General features: G+C 38.2%; 2 protein-coding genes across 2 annotated transcripts in view; both read right to left on the reverse strand.

Annotated features, from left to right (window-relative positions):
• The window catches only part of abcc5 (ATP-binding cassette, sub-family C (CFTR/MRP), member 5), a 35,051-nt gene extending 23,279 nt beyond the window's left edge, over positions 1-11,772 (reverse strand). Inside the window, exons 1-5 of the mRNA XM_046863970.1 lie at positions 11,622-11,772; positions 9,618-9,790; positions 3,782-3,930; positions 2,722-2,877; positions 514-658 (exon numbers count right to left, since the gene is read on the reverse strand). Of these exons, the coding sequence (XP_046719926.1) occupies positions 514-658; positions 2,722-2,877; positions 3,782-3,930; positions 9,618-9,737 (570 nt within the window). The 5' untranslated portion in view covers positions 9,738-9,790; positions 11,622-11,772. The remainder of the gene's footprint in view (positions 1-513; positions 659-2,721; positions 2,878-3,781; positions 3,931-9,617; positions 9,791-11,621) is intronic.
• A 2,512-nt stretch (positions 11,773-14,284) lies between these two features.
• On the reverse strand, positions 14,285-19,083 carry rpl35a (ribosomal protein L35a). Its single transcript, XM_046863949.1, has 5 exons — positions 18,993-19,083; positions 18,479-18,524; positions 17,343-17,495; positions 16,174-16,318; positions 14,285-14,641 (listed from the first exon to the last, which is right to left on the reverse strand). Exons 2-5 carry the CDS (start codon positions 18,487-18,489, stop codon positions 14,618-14,620), a joined length of 333 nt encoding a protein of 110 aa, XP_046719905.1. The 5' UTR covers positions 18,490-18,524; positions 18,993-19,083; the 3' UTR covers positions 14,285-14,617.
• Positions 19,084-19,600: the final 517 nt, after the last annotated feature.

Genomic DNA, 19,600 nt, shown 5'->3' on the forward strand with positions numbered 1-19,600 from the left:
CTGTGATGAAACTAAGAAATTTCATAATCAGACAGGGAAGAAAACATTTACTTGACAGCTTTGGAAAGAAAAAGAAAAAAAACCTGAATAGAAATAAAGCAAATAAAGAAACGTAAAATAAAATAAAACAATTAATATCTAGTAAATATGCAAGGTAATCCCAGAAAATATCATATAAACATTCCCACATTTTGGTTTTGTCAGGTCACTTTTAAAACGCACTAAATAAATAGCACTACATGTGAATGACCTATTATCGTAATTGTATTTTGGCGTCAACACTTAAACACGGTAAATGGTAACAACTCGTGGTAAATTTTACGACACGTTCCTATTCATCCTATGCACCTTCCCTGCCCCGTGAAAACACTCACCTTAGCGTTTTGACCTGAAGGGGCAGGCTTCGGTCAACCTCTGAGCTAATGATATATAGAAAGAGAGAGTGATAGACAGCAAAAAGGAAGAGAGGAAAGAGAGAAAAAGAGAGGCAGGAGCTGAAATGGTGTTACTTACTGGGCCGCTGAAGCCCGCGAGCTGAGTGACCACGAGGCACAGGACGGAAAACAGCATCCGGGTACGACAGAACAGCCAGACAACACGGTGGAGAGAGGCCTGGTCCCCTCGCTCGTTCAGCTCCTTCTCCCAAAGTCCTGCCAGTCTGCGCACACACAAAGTCACACCGTCGCCATAAACCACCGATCGTCCGTCCGCATTCAGTTGTGGCGATTCTTTATTCAAATATTGAATGAGTCACATACAAATCCAGACAGTAGACAGTACACAATGCACTCAAATAAACAAGGGAGAAAAAAATATATATAATATATACACTATATGAACAAAAGTTTATGGACACCTGAATACAAGATTTATTTTTGAACATCCCATTCCACATTTAGTCCCCATTTGCTGTTATAATGACCTTCACACCCCTGGCAAGATGTTTCACTACATTTTGGAGTGTGCTTGTGGAGATTTGTGCTCATTAAGACACAAGTAAAGGCAGGTACTGATGTAGGGTTCACCCCTAAAGTTTGAGGTCAGGGCTCTACAGGAGGCTACGTGAGATCTTCCACTCCCAACCCATGTAAACTGTATCTTCATTGAGCTGGCTTTGTGCACAGAGGCATTGTCATGCTGGAACATGTTTGGTTCATCTAGGAAAATTTTGTGCTACGACATCCTATACAATTGTATGCACAACTTTGTGCCAACACTCTTTGTACCAATACATTTGTCCACACGTGTGATTTAACTGGTAGCAGATCTTCTCAGCACCAACTTGGAGCTAACCAAACATGATTTAGCCAATAATAGACTCCATAAGACCTTCAATAATTTCAAGATTCACAAATTTCCAGGAGCAATAGGTTGCCCCGCATCCCTCTTATTTCACCATCAAAGATACCCTATTATATATATATTATCTGTATTGTCTTTTCTATAAGCTAAGTGTATAGTGTTGTTATAGTGTTGTCTGTACATTTGAGAGTCAACAACAACTGGAACCAAAATTCCCTGTGTGTGTGTTAACACACTTAGCCAATAAACCTGATTCTCCTTCTAATATCAAGTTCAGCAATCACTACAAACTTCTATTTAAAAAAAAAATGTATCTGTATGTTTAGTACATTTACATCTGCTTTACATGATCAAAAGGAATAGGTGGACGCTTCAGAAATCAACATGGGACAGTTAAGAGTTGGAGATCTCCTAAAAATTATACTCTGAAGAGAAATAAAATTGGGGTCAAACAGTCTGAGACAATTTACAATTTTAAAACAACAACTAAGAAAGCAAATGTTGAAAATCTTGTATATTAATACTCAGGATTTAATACTATTTCTATGTCCCTATTGAATATATGCAAAGGTGTGATATTGACACTGTTTATTGCTTTGCACAAAAGTGTCCTTGAGCCTAATTTCTTCTAGAAAAGTGTGTTCAGATGGCACTCAAAGATTTGACTTAATGCGCTTAAAGGCACAAACTCTAATGAAGTCCATGAAGTGCAAGAAAGAAATTCAAGTGTTTTCTATTAGTGACGATTGCATTTTCTTTAGTGGTCCTTTAGGCCTCACTGTGTATCATGGGCAAGTGTTAGAACCTGGCCATAAAGACATCCTTTAGAGAAAAGAAGACACTCATTTTTTTTAAAAATGGCCGACTAGCTAAACTCTGGACCAGCTCTATGCGCACAGTATTCCAGGAGGTTGCATTTTATAGGCCCGACTCCCAGAATGCCAACGCTGACGCACTCTCCCTCATTCATCAACGAGAGGAGATCATTCTGCAGAGTTGCCCTATTCAGGTGGGATATTATGGAGGTAATTCAGCAGACATGGTTTCTTGTGGATATATGTTCCTGACAACATAAGGAATCAGGTTATAGGGTTTATGCCTCGACCACATCTTCATGGAACCACCCTGATCACACATTAGTATCGACTCCTATAGATTCGCCACCACTGTGGTGTTTTAGCGATAGATTTTTCCAAAGCCTGTCCGCAAATCCCAGTCAGGACCCACGCTTCGCAAGCCATAGAAACACCAAAACTGATATCTAACAATGTCATCCCAGAGGATATAGTACAGACTAGGGATTTGAGCTTCACTCATAAAACAATTAGGCTCATGTTGATGTGTTTTAAGACTACCGAACTTTGACTATGAGTTAGTTTACTGTATAAGGGGGAAAGATCCAGATGGTTTTATACTGACCGTTTGCCATTGGTCTCACAGCTCTCCCACTGCGATATAGCCCAAATGTCCTCCAGTAGAAGCTGGCCTTTCTTGTGGGCCATTTTGGCCAGAGGCGTGAGCCAGCTTAAGGTCATGAAGGAGAAGAAGCCGGCGTTGTCCACTGGATGTTCATGTCTGAGACAAACATCGAGAACTTCAGATTGCTTGAAAAAACTTCCTTAAGCCTTTTTACTTTTATGACACAAGTTCCTATAACTTACATTATTATTGGCTATAAAAAAAAAATATAAGCAAGAAATCAAAAGCACAAAACCTTCCAGCCTGGAGACTTGAAGCCCTGACACTTGAGACTCCTTCCATGAATGTTAAATAAATCTGCTAGTGTGTGTTTTATAGTGTTACTATAGAAATGACAACACATTAGTTGTATCTGTAAGGCAAAATCAAAAGGAATCCGTTCCAGCACTTTGGTCAAGTGAAATAAAATAAAAAGAGGAAATGGTATTACGCCACTATATGAGGTGTTTTTTTAAAAGAGATTCGAGACTGGCTCTGTTTACAAAAAAGTACTTTATGTATCTACGTTTACACACCATCACCTTCAAACTAGTCCACTTGCACAGCAATACAGCGCTCCCACTTCCAATTTCAGGAAGAAGGGGAAGTCCGCATGAGCCAAATCTGGCGAGTCGAGTGGGTGCGGAAGTGAGATGTCATGCGTGTCATGCGTTTCTAGCGTGAACCTCACGTGTGAGGGGAGAGCGCAGTGACAGAGTGCGCATGTGGTCAGAATAGCAGATGTCGTAATGCACGTGGTCAGAATAACACCAGTTACACAGCTCCTGATGTACACAGGATGATGTCTTTCTGATTTATGAAGGTCGGTGCTCCCTGTGACTGTGCGTGCAGCCTTGAGCTGCCATGTGTTGGCATGTTACAAAAGAAGTTTTGAAACTTCTTGATACCACCACATGTGTGTGTGTTTAGACATATACACATATACATACACACACACACACACACACACACACACACATATATGACAAACACACACCATGCTTAGCCTACACTTGCTTACTTGCAGGTTGAGCGGAAGGGCTTAAGGACACCAACGCTGTGGTGGTACTTGCTTCGCCCTTCTTCCTCCTCCAGCTCTTTAGAGTGAGTGACGCTGCCTCCGTCCAGTGGGAAGCCGCCTTCGGCTCGGCCTGCAGTTTCAAGAGCATCCTAAAATACACACAGACATACAGACAGACACACACACACACACGCACACAGGCATGAGTCAGCAATTTTATTTATTTTTTTGCTTCTGCATTAGAAACGAATTATTATACCAACTTGACAGAGCAAAATGGGTAAAAAGGAAGTGTAAAAATGTTAAGGGAAAAAAGAGCATGACTCGGTTCTTTGCTTGTTTCAGTTCTCATAAGCAAACAGCTCACGTGGCGAAAAACTGCATGTTTAGTCAAAAGTACTTCTCAGAAAGAAAAAAAAAAACCCATGATTTGTCATTTAACACACACACACACACACACACACACACACACACACACACACACACACACACAATGCAAGTCTGGTTTATTAACCCATCAATAAACTTGTATACCACAATCCTGTCATCCGGGTTGAAATGTGTCTAAACCAAGATGTCTGGCTTCTAAAAAATTTGTCCTTCTTAAAGCACAGCCTTGGGCAAGCTGCATGTTTAATTCATCACACACTGGGATGGGAGTAAAAAATATCAAAAATCCTTAAAACCCCCCCCAAAAAAAACATGTATACGGTTCAGGGGCAAACACTTCCTGCTTCATCCAAACTGTAGCAAAGATACGTTACAAAGCAACAGAAAACAAACACATGATGCTCAGTGACATCCTACAGAGGAGCAAAAACCACACATCCAAGGACATAAACAAGCAGGCTGTAACAGCTGTCCATAAAAAGGCAAATGACTATTATGCATTCCAACTTAATAAATCAAAAATTCAGGCCATTCTAAACCATTTGCCAGTAGTCTATCTTTCAGATTTGAGTGCACAGCTTGCAATTTAGAAGTTAGCCCAGTTCCACCCAGTTGCCCTTTCTCTAACAAGCTCTACCCTGCCAAGCAGGATTATAGCATCATTAAATCACCAGTTGTTAGCAGTTAAACTGCCATAGAAGAATGGGAACCATGCCTGCAACTAGTGCTGGGCGATTTGTTTTTCAATGAATTCGAATTAACTTTTTAAGACGTTTAAATTTTTTATTAAAACTGTTGACGCAATCAAATACAATGTCATTGCAACAATGGCATTATAATTAAGAGACAATATTTTCCGCCTGATTACTCGCCCACGCGTGAGGGCATTCAATGTAGCAATGTAACGTAGAAATAGCGTCCAACATCATGGAGACGGATGACTTCACTTCAGGATGACCTTGTGCCAAAGATAGTAAAGTTCCCTATGTGGTTCGGAAACATTTTTATACAAATTTTTATAATATCGAATGTGAAACCTTCAAAGCAATGCACATTCATTTACGGCGTCCTTTTCTTTACTCGGTCACTAAACATTTGCTTTACTCATCCGCCTGGTCTCAAATCAAGCATGAAACTCCGCCATGACACACACACATCCGGCAATTAAAACCGTCCGTGTGGAAACATAAAAAAAAGGTAAGTTTGGTGTCCTGATGATTTACAGAAATTTAAACACCATAATTACTTTAATAAATGTCCTTTATGTTCTTTGTTGAAGGTGTTTTCAGTAATAATAAACATACATTTGCATAAAGCATTCATAGTGGTCCATGGCAAAGTTGATTACAGTATTAAAAACTTAAAAAGTATTATTTTATGGTACAATCAGAACAGTTAAAATTTGCGATTAAGTTGCGATTAATCACGATTAAATATTTTAGCCCTAATTTATTTATACCATGTTGACCACTTTATTCATGGAATTCCTACTAAAAATACAACATTCCAAATAGTTTTTCAAATTACTAATAGAGAGAATATTACTTCAGTCATGTTTGTTGTAGTTATGTTTTAAGTTGACTAGCTACACATTAGAAAACGTCAAAATCGCGAATAAGACAAACATAAAAAAAAAAGAAAAAAAAAAAGAGATTTTTTGCTACATCCCCCAGCCCTACCTGCAACTGACCAACCTGGTATCTAACAAATACACCAACTCCTGCAGCACAAATACTGGTGGCCAATGTAATGCTTAATCATTAAGCCATGAGTTCCTTGTTCTCTTACCCATATCACAGTGGCCGTGGTACCATTTAGCAGTCAGTTTTATCTTCAACTTCCACATTTATTTTATTATTCGAACATATTCGGTTCCATGCAAATGTTTTTTTGTAAAGTAAATTGTATATGGACACCTGACTTTTTCAGCCATATGTGCTTCTACCTCAAACTTTTACCACAGGATGTCTCTGAATGTCGTAGCATTATATTTTCCCTTCACTTCAACTAGGAGACCAAAACCTGTTCCAACATGACAATGTTCTTGTGCCAAAATCCAGCTCCATGAAGATGTGCTTTAAATAGAGTGAAAGACTGAACACTTGGAAGGAACCCAATTGTAATGCTGACTGCACCCTAAGTCTCCTTACCCTACACCAGTACCTGACACTGATGCTCTTGTGGCTATCAGAGCACAAATCTTCACAAGTTCACTCAAAAACTCAGTGGAACATCATCCCAGAAAAGTGGAGGTTATTATAACAGCAAATGGGGACTAAATGTGGAACGGGATGGTAAAAACGCACACATACCGTTGTGCTAAATGAAATAAATATGTCTCGCGTGTAAAAACGAACATCACGTGGCGTCAGTGATTCGCCTCTAGAGGCCGATCTTGTAAATGACAGCTGCCAGGAAGGCGATTTTTGTTGATAGCCGATAGTTCAAACAATCAAAATGCATGTATGATCTGATGTTCAACATTAATCAACATCTCCTGACTGAATTCGAGGATAAAACAGCACTGTGGGAGAAAAAACAAGCAGGATTATCTGGTTACTAAAGAGAAACATGATGTTCTTTAAAGAGTTTGACAGTCAGAAACGGACTACACTCGGCTCATAAGCTCCAAATATTTACATTGACACTTAACTGGTAGAATCATGTCCTCTTGCCTTCATTATTTGCAAATCGGAGATGTCTATGAGTCACACAGGCACACATTAGTCACGGAATCATTAACCCGAACATCTAACAGTTGCATCAAACCCTGACTGGCCACTTTGCTTCAAAAGCCATGAGGCTGATTGACCCAAATCACAGAGAAACTCCTTGTAAAATGACAAAGCATAAAGTGTGCCGCAGAGTTCGCTGACGTGAGACTGCAGACTGCCTGGAATTTGTCATGCGCTGCATAAAGCCACTGCTTTGTTCCCCCTCAGTGAAGAGATTCTCAGTCTAGCAAGAGATGTCGCAAGCCACACGCAAACTTCTACTCCTTTCCAGAAAACTTAGTTCATTCCAGCAATCGAAGAACACCTGCGCAAAGACAGGATGTCCACAGAAAATAGACCCGGAGGGACAATTTCCACGAGTAGAATCTTCTCAAGAAATGCTACTTGAGAGGGAATAGAAAAATCGCAAAAACTGCTTTAGGATTTATCACAGGTTCCCATTAGTCGGCAATTGAACCACAAATGAAACTCATTTAGAGTAAAGGATAACTACAGTGCTGCCTTAAAATACTCGAAAAACATTGTGCTATGTACCTGCAATCGACTGTCAGTACACGTTTCTACTATTGGCTGCCATAGTAACAGTTACCAGTATCTAGCATTCCACTTTTTAGAACAAATCAGGAGTGCGCCCTACTGTCTTCAATCCCATCGGAAAGACCGATAGTGGATTTTACAGATTAATTAACCGATAGTTTTGAAAAGAGATACTGGGAAAAAAAATAATTTTTAATTTAAAATTACGCACCATGTTAAATAGTACTGAAATTTTTTGCAAAAAGAATAATAATTGAAGAAATTAACAGTTCTGAATCATGAAAATAAGCTTGAAAATAAATATGAATATATTTATTAATACATAAAATTGTAAATTAATAAATTAGGAATAAGAAAATATATATATTATAGCGCTCTCCGTGCAACACGCGGTCTCGTATGAAAAAACAAACAGCAAGTGGTGTCAGTGATTCGCCTCTAGAGGCCGCTCTCGAAACGACAGTAGACAGGAAGCCAGAAAATTGATACGGGTTTTTGCAGACAGCCGATAGTTCCAGAAGTTCTATCGGTGCCGATTAATCAGAAAAACCGATAAATTGGGCGACCTCTGCTCTGCACCAAGCTATTTTCTCATGATTCAACTCTTATAAAAGATTTAAATAAACATTCTCAAACATTCTTTAGTTGCCTTGTCTCACCGCAGGTCACTGCATGTTTAAACTACAGCTACTACAAAAACACATGCAGCCTACTTAAAGAGCCTATTGACAAATGAAACACAAATATTGAATTTGGAATAATACACAGCTGGAAATATGTGGCAAAAGAATCAAAACAGGGTGGTGGGAAACACCCTGTGGAGCTGACCACTTTTGATAAACACTGACCACTGCAGACCAGAAACATCCCACAAGAGCTGCAGTTTTGGAGACGCTCTGACCCGGTCGTCTAGACATCAAAATTTGGTCCCTGATTTTTCCTGCTTGTAACACATCAAATTTAAGGACATAATGTTCTCTTACAGCTTAATAAATCCCTCCCACTAACAGGTGCCATGATAAGGAGATCATCATTATTATTTATTTCACCGGTCATAATGTTATGCCCGAACGGTTTATATTAAAATAGCTATAAGCGTGAAAACATTTATGTCGCTTGTCAATCACAGCAAACATAACTCGAATGAATGAACCAATCACAGGCGTCTACGAGCTCATGTTTGTGGAAGAGGGTAAATGGCGCTTTACTATGAATACACAGCGCTGTTTTGATGAGCAGCAGCTGTAAAAAGCTTCAAAATGTCCCTCTCTTCAATTGTGATATGATCTGGTTTGTCAAAGGGGAACCGGAACGCTAACAATAGTAGCAGAAAGTCTAAAAGTAAAAGTGTGGTGCAAATGTTGTTTTTTTTTATAATAATAAAATAAGAAAGTATTGACAAATGGCCTTTGGTAGAAAACAGTTACCTTAATTAAGACGAATATGCAAATACGGTGCAGCTAAAAAAAGAAAGGGGAAAAAAAAATTGGAACATGTCGCAACCCTGGCTTTTTTGAATGAAAACATTTGGGGGAAAAAAAGGTATTCTGCATTGCAAGGAAAGCCCCCTCCCTTCCACACCCGCTTCGTCCCTCCTCACTCTTTCTTTCCTCCTGTTCTCTTTCCTCTTGTTCTCAAACACAGTCACGTTGCACGGCCACCTCAGGCAAGAGACGGAAAGGAGGAGGAGGGGGGTCGACCTATCGGTTGCCAAGGCTGCCCTACGCATCAGTGAAACTCTGAGATGCCATTGGCAGTCGTTACCAGAAAGGGCGGGTTCGGGTTATGTAAACAACCGAGCGCAGCAGAAAGCAGGCGGCCAATCAGAATCCGGCCGGACAGCCCCGGTGGAATACTGAACGGAGGGGAGAGAGAAAGAGAGAGAGGTAGAGAGAGAGAGAGAGATAGGCTTGACGGTGCAAGACAAAGAGAAAGAAAAGGGCAACAGAAGACCCTCGCCTGACACGCGAACAAAAAAACGCTGATTGGTGAAAGCGAGCAACAATACGAGGGAGGGACGCAACGTCCAAAACGAGAAAACAACAGCTGTACGTTCTTCAGCGCTAAACGCGGACCACTGCGTCAGCATCATCCCACATCCCTAAAACTGACACTCTCGCTGACAACACAATTGGGCCTGGACACAAACATGGAAACATTTAATAGACACTGACCTGGACGTTGGTGAGCTGGAAGTGCTCCACTTCGCTTGCTGGTAAAACCTCTCTGCAGGGAACGGCCCTGTACGTAGGACCTGCTGCCAGGCAGTCCTTTCCCAAATCATGTTCTTTCATCTTTTATTAGCAACCATAGGAGCGCTTTAATGGCCTCCACGCTAAGCTTTTACCTATCCAAGCCATCAGAGACCAGAAAAACATGTCAATGTCATGGAAAGATGAAAAACATCTATACATAACCAACAGATCACTTTTTGTGTAATAAACAGATGAACAGTTTCAATACATGCTTTATTGTGTATATGGATATAGAAATAATAAACACAAACTCTAATACAATATATGTTATGGTATCACAACTGCCTAAAATAGATCATCACAAAACCTGCAGCTGATCCGAGAAGCAGTGAAAAAAATAAACACCTGCTTATGGCTAAGAATCAGGTTTGCATGAGCACAATTGTCTTCTAAAATAGCGGCTAACTTGCATCATTCTCAGGCTGAAGTTTTAAACGAAAACACAACAATAACCGAGGTTTTAAATAAAAACAGACACAACAATAAATATCTCATTATTATAATACTATTATTATTATATTATAATGATGCTGCCAATCAGAATCAAAAGATCAAGGTTCTGGAACATGATAACTTACTACTACTAGCATAATAAAAGCATCTGGATAGAGATTCAGCAAGAATTTGACTGGTGGTCAAAATTGTGGTCTTGGTTCATTTCATCTTCAGGTCATAGCTGATGGGTTTTGTCTTAACTCAGTCATTTAACATTCTTGAGACACAATCAAGACCACAAATAGGTCCTGTTTTCTCCATCCTGAATTACAGTGTTTAATGACATCCTCTGAAGCCCACCATGTGGGACAGGTGGACAAACATGTTGAAAAGGGAAGTTCCCCCAGCACATGGCCAAGAAAGCCACACTTCCTTAATGAGTTTTCGCATCCCACGACTGACTGCACTGTTTTGATCTATAAGCTGTTTGGTGTAACTGTCTGATCTATACATTTTCTGATATACCTGATTATCTGATCTATAAACTGTCTGATGTAACTGACTGTCTGATCTATAAAGTGTTTGATGCTAGTGACTGATCTATAAAATGTTTTATGTTACTGATTGTCGGATCTATAAGTTGTATGATAGAACAGAATGTCTGATCTATAAGCTGTGTGAACTAACTGACTGTCTGATCTATTAACTGTCTAATGTAACTGCCCATATGATCTAAGACCTGTCTGATGCTAATGACTGACCTACAGCTTGTCTGGTATAACTGTCTAATCTAGAAACTGTTTGATGTTACTGACAGTCTGATCTATAATGTGTCTGATGTTACTGTCTGATCTATAGCTTGCAGGATGTAACAGACCTATAGATGTATGGATGTAATCTATAAGCTGATGGATGTAACCGTCTGTCTATTCTATGACTTTTCTTACGTTACTGACTGTCTGATCTATACGCTGTCTGATGTAAACACCTGTAAATGTGACGTTCTCTAGAAAGATGGTTTGAACTTGACTTTGACCGCACTCCTTATTTACTCATCACTGACCCTGAGCACCAAATGAGCAGGATCTCTAATCCATCAATCAGAGAAATAACAAAGCAAGCATTTATCTCATTTATTATTATTCATTTATTATTATTATATAAACCTTCGACATCTTCACAGAGACTGGTTGTTTTTTAGCTACATCACCAGACCACCATTAGTGTAAATCAGACCACCATCAAATGCCTCAAAATCAATATATTTCATAGAAAAACACTTATATAAGAAAAACACATATAATAATCGACAGCCATCCAGCTGTTTCTTTTATTTCTGTTCGATTTAATCGCTTGTTTTCCTTTCAACTTCACATCCGACCATTTATCACTCTACGTTATCTATAATAAGGAATCGCTATACAATCCTAAAACGCATATTTATAATGATACAGTGGATGAAAGATGGGATTCAGGAGAAGTTGTTACCTGTATGCTTCCTTCTTGACGAGCTGCAGAATTCGAACAGCAAAATATACAAAAAAAAATCGCTTATAAAGCGTCCTGGCTGCGCTGTTAGGACATGGAGCATGCTGGGAAATGTAGTTTGCGTTTGCTTTATTCTCCGCGTGTAGCTCGCTCTAAAAAACTGCAATACCCTTAAGGCACTGAAAGCAGGAATTAACGCGAAGCCAAAGAAGGTCGGTAAACAGGATAAGATTGTGTTACACAAAACATCATCCTCTTACAGTCAGTCTTTTTCTGTCAATAATCTTTATAATCGGTCACGATGGGTTTTTTCCACGTTAAACATTTCACATATTGGGGTTGTGAAGAGGAAGATGGACTTAATTCCGTTTATTGACACGGTACAGTGTGTATAGTAGTATATGTCCAACTGCGCCTCCTGTTTATCATCGACGTCCATTTTTTTTGCATCAAAACTGGTGAAAAAATGAATAAATCAGCAGCATTACAAGGGGTTTATGATTATTGCCTACGCCTATTTAATTTGCATTTGACTAAACCCGAAATCTGGCTTGAAATATAAACTGCAATGTTCATAGCTGCAGGGAAACCTGGCACGTCAGCAGGTGATCTATGCAAAAACCAGTCACAACTGCAAAAAAAACTTGGTTTCTTCAAGCATGACCAAACAGAAAACATGCTCAGGAGGACATCTTCACTGCTGGAATCACTCTCAAACCTAGTGAAGGTTATATATATCTCAGTAGGAGAATACTGGGGATGAGCCACCAGGAAGGAGAAAAATAGGAAGGCCATGGAGGAGGGTTATAGATGTGGTGAAGGAAGACATGCAGGTAGTTGGTTTAAAAAAAAGCAGATGTAGAGGACAGTAGAATGTAGACGGATGATCCGCTGTGGCGCCCCCTAATGGAAGTAGCCGAAATATGTATATACAGTGTAATATATATTGTGCTCGAGCTGAGGGGGGGCTGGGGGGTTTAGGGACCACCTGACAAGTAAAAAACTTAGGGGGTCTCCAAGATTATTTTAAGTAAAAGATTACTAGACAGGTTAGTGTCGGTTCAACAGCAAGCAGAATATTTTGAGAGGAATAAATGATTGATGATTGAAGAAACTCCTGACTCGCCACAACTCCCGTGGTCTCATCTGCAGGATTTATTTTGAGAAGGTTTTTGGCTCATAAATTATCATACCGAGTTGATTAAGCAAAAGTCTTGTTATAAAAAATATAATAATGGGATCATAGCCATAGTACATCATAGTACTTGAAAGCTTAAATACATTATCAGGCAAAACCTTTTGTACTTTTGCTCAAGTGAAAGTTTAAATGGAAGCACTTGTAATAAAACAAAGTATTTACAAACCTTTGTGTCGAAACATTTCATAGTGCATGTGGATTCAAACATCCAATCTTTTGTTTCAGGTGGTGTAAGCGTGTTGGTCTTGATTTTTGTTTGGAAGAGGAAACTATCTACCGATATACCCCATGTCCCTCCTCTGCACATGTCCAAACCATCTCAATCACGCCTCCCTCACCTTGTCTCCAAAACGTCCTACATGCGCTGTTCCTCTAATAAACTCGTTTCTAATCGTGTCCGTCGTCGCTCCTAATGAAAACCAACATCTTCAGCTTGGCTACCTCCAGCTCCACCTCCTGTCTTTTACTCAATGTCTCTAAATCATACATCACAGGTCTCACCACATTCCTATAAACTTTCTCTTTCACTCTTACAGATACACTTCTATCACAAATAACTCCTGGTTTCACTCTTCACCCACTCCACCCAGCCTGCACTCTTTTCTTCACTTCTCTAACACACTCTCCATTACTATACACTGTTGACCCCAGGTACCTGAACTCCTCCACCTTCTCCTCTCTGCAAATGCACCACTCCACTGCCCTCCCTCTCATTCACACACATGTAACTGCATTTCGTTGCCTTGTACTTGTACATGTGTAATGACAAAGTTGAATCTAATCTAATGTACTCTGTCTTACTCCTGACTTTAATTCCCCTTCTCTCTAGCATGTACCTCCACCTCTCCAGGCTCTTCTCAACCTGCTCCCTACTCTTACCACAAATAACTATCATCTACAAACATCATAGTCCATGGAGACTCCTGTCTGTCCTCACTCACTTCCTCCTTACTAATCTAATTTTCCCCCATTCATCAGCTGCTCAGAATACTCCCTCCATCTTCTCAACACACTCCTCACTAGTCAACACATTTCCATCTACAGTTTCTCTACCTTGTAGCACATCCTTCCCTATAAATTATAGATACTATAAATTATATTATGCAAGCTAAAAGAAATTAGTGCTCTATGAGTAAAAGCATGGGAGGCAACATATAACCTGAGTGATACAGTTATTAACCTACACTACCTTCTAATGAGATGAGCTGCAACACACTTCTCTTTTGCAACCCCCCCCCTCCCCATACTTCCCTTTTTTTTCTGAAGTGGGCTCCTGAGGGTTTAGACCCTTTTTTGTCATCCATAATTTTAATCTGGGTTCAGCTCTTCTTACTGACGTGAGGTCACCCAACAACAGGTTCATTAACCGTGACATGATATAATTGACAAATAAGCAATAACAACTAAACTATAAATAAATATAAACAATAAATATATGTATAAATAAGAAATATAAACAAACAAATTTATTTATTTTATTTATTTACGTGGACGTTCCGTGCCCCCGGCACAATCCTCAGTCGTTGGGCATTTAGCAGGTCTTTTTCCAATTCCACAGTAGGAGAGGTTGATCAAAAGTTGAGTGGAAGATTGAGAGGTTGAGATTTGAAATCCTAGTTTAGGACAGGTTGTTAAAACTAGGATTTCAAAACACTGACCACTTTTCACAAAGCCATCTTTTTTTTTTTTTTTTGGTCATTCATTGTAATGATAATAAAGAATCTGAGACAATAACTAATTATAATCATATTTAATCAATGTTGAATATAATTATAATTAGTAGATCGTGGGAAGCCCATTAGACACGTGAGGGGTACAGCATCTGAAACACAAACAAAGAAAGAACAAGTTCACTCAGGAGCACTAGAATAACTGCAAGTCACAAAAGGTAAAAGCTTCAAGGGAAGTTGTTGTATAGCATCACTTTGCTTTTTTTTCTTTCTTTAAAAAAAAAAAAAAGGAAAAAAAAGACCCAATAACATTCTGAAAAGGCCTGACCTAGTTATCTTCAGAAGCCTTCATTTAATATTGTTCCCACATTTTCAGAGCAAAAATAACCCATGCTTTGTAAGCAAGACTAGAAAAGTAATAGATAAATAGCCCTCACATTAAACATGTATGGCCCGAGGCCAGTCTGCAGAAATCTGACCCGAGATGGCTTGACAACCATCATGGTCAAGTTGGACTTTATAACTGGCAAAAACAGATGCATTGTATGACATGCTTTTTTTTTTTGTTGTTTGTTTCTGACAAAGCCCACCCTTAGACTGACCAATGGGTTTCCTTAATAGGGTTAAGTCATTCTCCGTGAGATCGATGGGATATTTATTTTATAACTTCCCATAGCTGCGTCGTCATGTGCTGCAAACTATATTGATCGCCAGCACCGTCGACTTGTTTACACATCTCTATATAAACAGTTCTCACACTAGAAACAAGTAGAAAAACCCAGCAAATACCTGGCTCTTAAACTCTTTACTGGTGGGGTTTTTTTTTTTTTTTTACTGTTGCAACAAATTTAAAGTAACATGTATGACAACTCATTAGTGAATTGTCCCTGGACTTTACTACCCCAAAAAAAAAAAAACAAATATATACATTTGTATCACTAGTGTAATTTCTGAGGAACACAAAATGATAGATCTGGATCTCAATGCTTTTTGCTAAATGGCACAAGGGCTTTTAGCCATTGGAGTTATTTTACAGGGCATTTAAAGATGCTTTCAGTTTGGGTTTACTTTGTGCTGATGAAAAGGAAATTTATTTATATTTATATACACACATATACACACATACATACACATATACACACGCGACTCTCATTCAGATCGGCTCGTGAGCAACCGCGAGCTGCTCAAAACTCTAGTTTTAACATAAGAATAGAATTTAACATTCTAATCAAGGTTTATCTCATTAAAATTGTCTAAAAAATGCTTTAAAACTATTTTTATTATGTATGGAGTGAAATAGTGTTATTTACTCATTTAAATCGATTTCAGATAGTGTTCTTTGGGTTTTACTGGGTTGCAAGGCGTATCAAGGTCGTGAAAATTGGAACTCGCAACCGGTCTTGGTCCCTAACCCTCGCGAGCTCCAAGGTTCCACTGTGTGTGTGTGTGTGTGTGTGTGTGTGTGTGTATATATATACACATATATATATATATATATATGTGTATATATATATATATATATATATATATATATATATATATATATATATATATATATATATATATATATATATATATATATATATATATATATATATATATATATATATGTATATATATATATATATATATATATATATATATATAAAAAAATATAAAACACACGCGTTAGGTTTCTACTTACCACCCGTATTCTGTGGCCGATCGCTTTGGGTGGCAGGTTGGCTGTAAACTTAGCACGCACCATTCCACTGTTACCGTGAGCGCGTGTCACTTTCCCCCAGATAACACGTGTCTTATTGGGCTTCCCACCTGGGGTGATGGTAGTCCTAAGGACAAAGCACGATAGGAACGCATGTTAGAAGAAACAAAAGGATTTGAAATTCATGCAAACAATAACATTATTGACCATTTATTTATTTGCATTGCAGCAGAGCATAAAATCCAGCTCCGCTGCATCAAGAGCTGTGTGAACAACCATATCGGATTTCAGCGCTCGCAGCCAAACCCCTTCAACCATCCTGTATTGGGACATTAAAAGGATCGTTGTTTTTATTGGATTAAACTCATTGTAGTGATTCAGTGATGACAGATTTGACTGCCAAACAAATAAATCCCCAGCCCCATGGAAATAGCAAACATGCTCAAGTTTCCTTCCTGCAACAGAACATGGATCGATAGTTTCCACAGCAACCACCTAAAGCGGATTGTAGCAATGCAACTCGAATGTGGACATGACCCCACAAAAAAAAAAGGATAGCAAGATCTTTTCATCCTATAGGATGTGGATGTTTTCCAATTTATTTTCTGCTTCATATCGTTGAGACTGACTCAGACCTCTGATGCTCCTTCTGTATATGTGCATGCAGTACTCTAAGCTGCTGGACCACTGGATCCAATGTAAACTACAACTAATCATCATGGCTTTCTCTATATCCAGATCTGTTCGTTTTTTTTTTTTTTTTTTTTAAAACAGCCATTAGAAAGTTCACTTCAGATTAAAGGCTCACACTGGGACCTGAGATTCTGTTCGTGCTGGAGATCACAATTTAGCATATTACGTGTTTAGGTGTTCACCTTTCTGATTGGATGCAATCGAAACCTCAATTAAAAACAGAAACCCTCAACGCATTTCTTTTACAGTTAACTGGGCCTCTGCCTGAAGAGTTAAAAAGCCCCTGCTTAAGATGATTTATCTGAAAAAGATCTGTATACAGCAAAAATAAATAAATAAAAAGACTGAACTGCAAAATTGTCGTCTGAGGTCACCATGATTTTGATCCACTATGTTTTGACAAAGACATCCATTGTTTCACAGTGAAAGACTTTAAGGGGTGAGACAAATGCACTTACTTTTTTGCCTTGTAGACATAGGCACACCTCTTTCCCAAGTAAAAATCAACCTCATTACGAGTGTAGACACCCTCTACTTTGAGAAGGGCTGTATGTTCACGCTGGTTTCTCAAGCCGCGCTTATAACCAGCAAAGATGGCCTTGCACCACAACCTAGAACAAGTCGGAAAAAATGACAAAAACACACAAGACATTAGCTATACCATTGTGTAGTGATCAGGAAACCTGTATGAATGGCCAAAAAAGAAAAAAAAGAAAATTTACAAACGGAAGAAAACATTAACGAACATCTACAGCCTAAACCTAGCAAAAGTTTTCAACCCAAGATCAGTATTAGAGATTGTAAAGCTGAAAGAGATCGTAAAGCTTGGAACTTAAGGCGGCCGAGGCTCACTGATGTACGCATTAAATACACGAGTTTCACAATTTGAGATGAATTACTGAAATATATAAACTTTTCCACAGCATTGTAATTTATTGAGGTGCACCTGTGTATAGCTGTACATATCTATATCCATTCATATATACAGTACTGCCAAAAGTTTTGGATCACCTGCTCATGGGAACGGTATGTGATTTTTAAACATCGCATTCCACATTTAGTCCTATTTGCTCTTATAATTCCCACCACTCCTCTTTTTTTTTTTTTATATTTGTGTCCATCAGCCACAGGGGTATTATGAAAGGCAGGTACTGATGTAGGTGAGGAGACCTGGGGTGCATTCAGCGTTCACATTCATCCAGAGGTGTTCAGTAGGGATGAGATCAGAGCTCTATAGAAGGCCACTCAAGATCTTCCTCTTCAAAGCATGTAAGCTCATTATGCACACAGGGGCATTGCCATGCTGGAACAGGATGGATTTCCAAGTTCAAGTGAATACAAAATTTTTATTACAGCGCATCTAAAGATGTCCTGTACAATTGAGTGCCTCCAACTTAGCAGGAAAGATCAGGTGACCCAATACTTTTGGTAATGTAGTGTAGACACCTCACTCCCTATGTACATATACATACACACAAACAATCACATACATACATATACACATATACACACACATACGTATACGTATGTGTATATATAATGCATGTGTGTGTAACATATACACACACAGAGGACAGATAAAAGAGCAAATCACCTTCCAGGCATTATGAATGTTTAATCCGGTACCCAGGGGAGGAAATCTAAAAAAATAAGAAAATGAAAGAGAGTTAAAGGGTTTTATAGTTTGTTAAAAAGCCGGTTGTCATAATCAGACTCAGTAAACACACATTGAACTACACTGCTACATAATGCCGCGTTTGCTAACGAACTCTTATTCACTTCATTTAAAAGGGTATATTTAAGCAAAAAAAAAAATTTAAATAAAACGTAAAATTAAACTCATTATATTTCCTTTAAAACAATATTGTATTATTGGTTGTAATCTTTTCTAACTATATTATGAGCCACTCAGAAATCTGTCTGCACGGAGCTCAATCTAAGCGCTCACTCTATCAAGAAGAAATCCCCACCATCTTTTCTCTAAAACACATAAAAAACACCAACCTATAAAAAGTGGAGTTTTAACTAAAGTTTGAAATCAATATTGTGCTTAAATTAAATCCGAAATTAACCCAAAATACTATTTTATAACCAGTGGGAAAACTTACCTGCTGAATACAGCAGTAAAGATGGCGGAAAAGGGCGGCCGAACGGAATTCTGGGAAACAAATTTGGTCGCGAGGGTGTCCGAGAATGTGCCTGAGTAAAACAATGCAATACATTATTATTATTATTATTATTATTATTATTATTATTATTGTTATTATTATTATTATTATTATTATTATTATTATTATTATTATTATTATAATTATTATTATTATTATTGTTATTATTATTATTATTACAATATTATAAAACATATATTAATATATTTATTGTAAACTAAAAAATGACAAAAAAAACAGTATTCAATTTATTCATACGTAGTGATGGTAATTATTGGTTCATAATTATAGTGCCGAAACCCACTATGCAATTTATATTTCTTGCATAATAAATAAAGAATATGTAATAAAAATGTGTATAAAATAAAAACTATAAAAGTCTTTAAAAAACATAGTTAGACAAGTACACAGAGATAAAACGTAATAGCAAAACTACAAAGATGTAATGACAGGAATCTTTATTTCACTCTAATGTTCATTTAGGAGTTCATTTATTAGATGGGGAAATGATTTAATACAAATGTATATTTAAATAAAATTCTGTATAC

The sequence above is a fragment of the Silurus meridionalis genome, chromosome 13 (genome assembly GCF_014805685.1).
Source record: "Silurus meridionalis isolate SWU-2019-XX chromosome 13, ASM1480568v1, whole genome shotgun sequence".
In the NCBI taxonomy this organism is placed as follows: Eukaryota; Metazoa; Chordata; class Actinopteri; order Siluriformes; family Siluridae; genus Silurus; species Silurus meridionalis.

What these genes read in the sequence shown, in the direction of transcription:
- rpl35a (XM_046863949.1), bottom strand. An exon ending in TATGTCTACAAGGCAAAAAA is followed by an intron (nt 16,319 to 17,342) that starts GTAAGTGCATTT and finishes CTTTGTCCTTAG; the next exon opens with GACTACCATCACCCCAGGTG. An exon ending in TCGGCCACAGAATACGGGTG is followed by an intron (nt 14,642 to 16,173) that starts GTAAGTAGAAAC and finishes TTTGTGTTTCAG; the next exon opens with ATGCTGTACCCCTCACGTGT.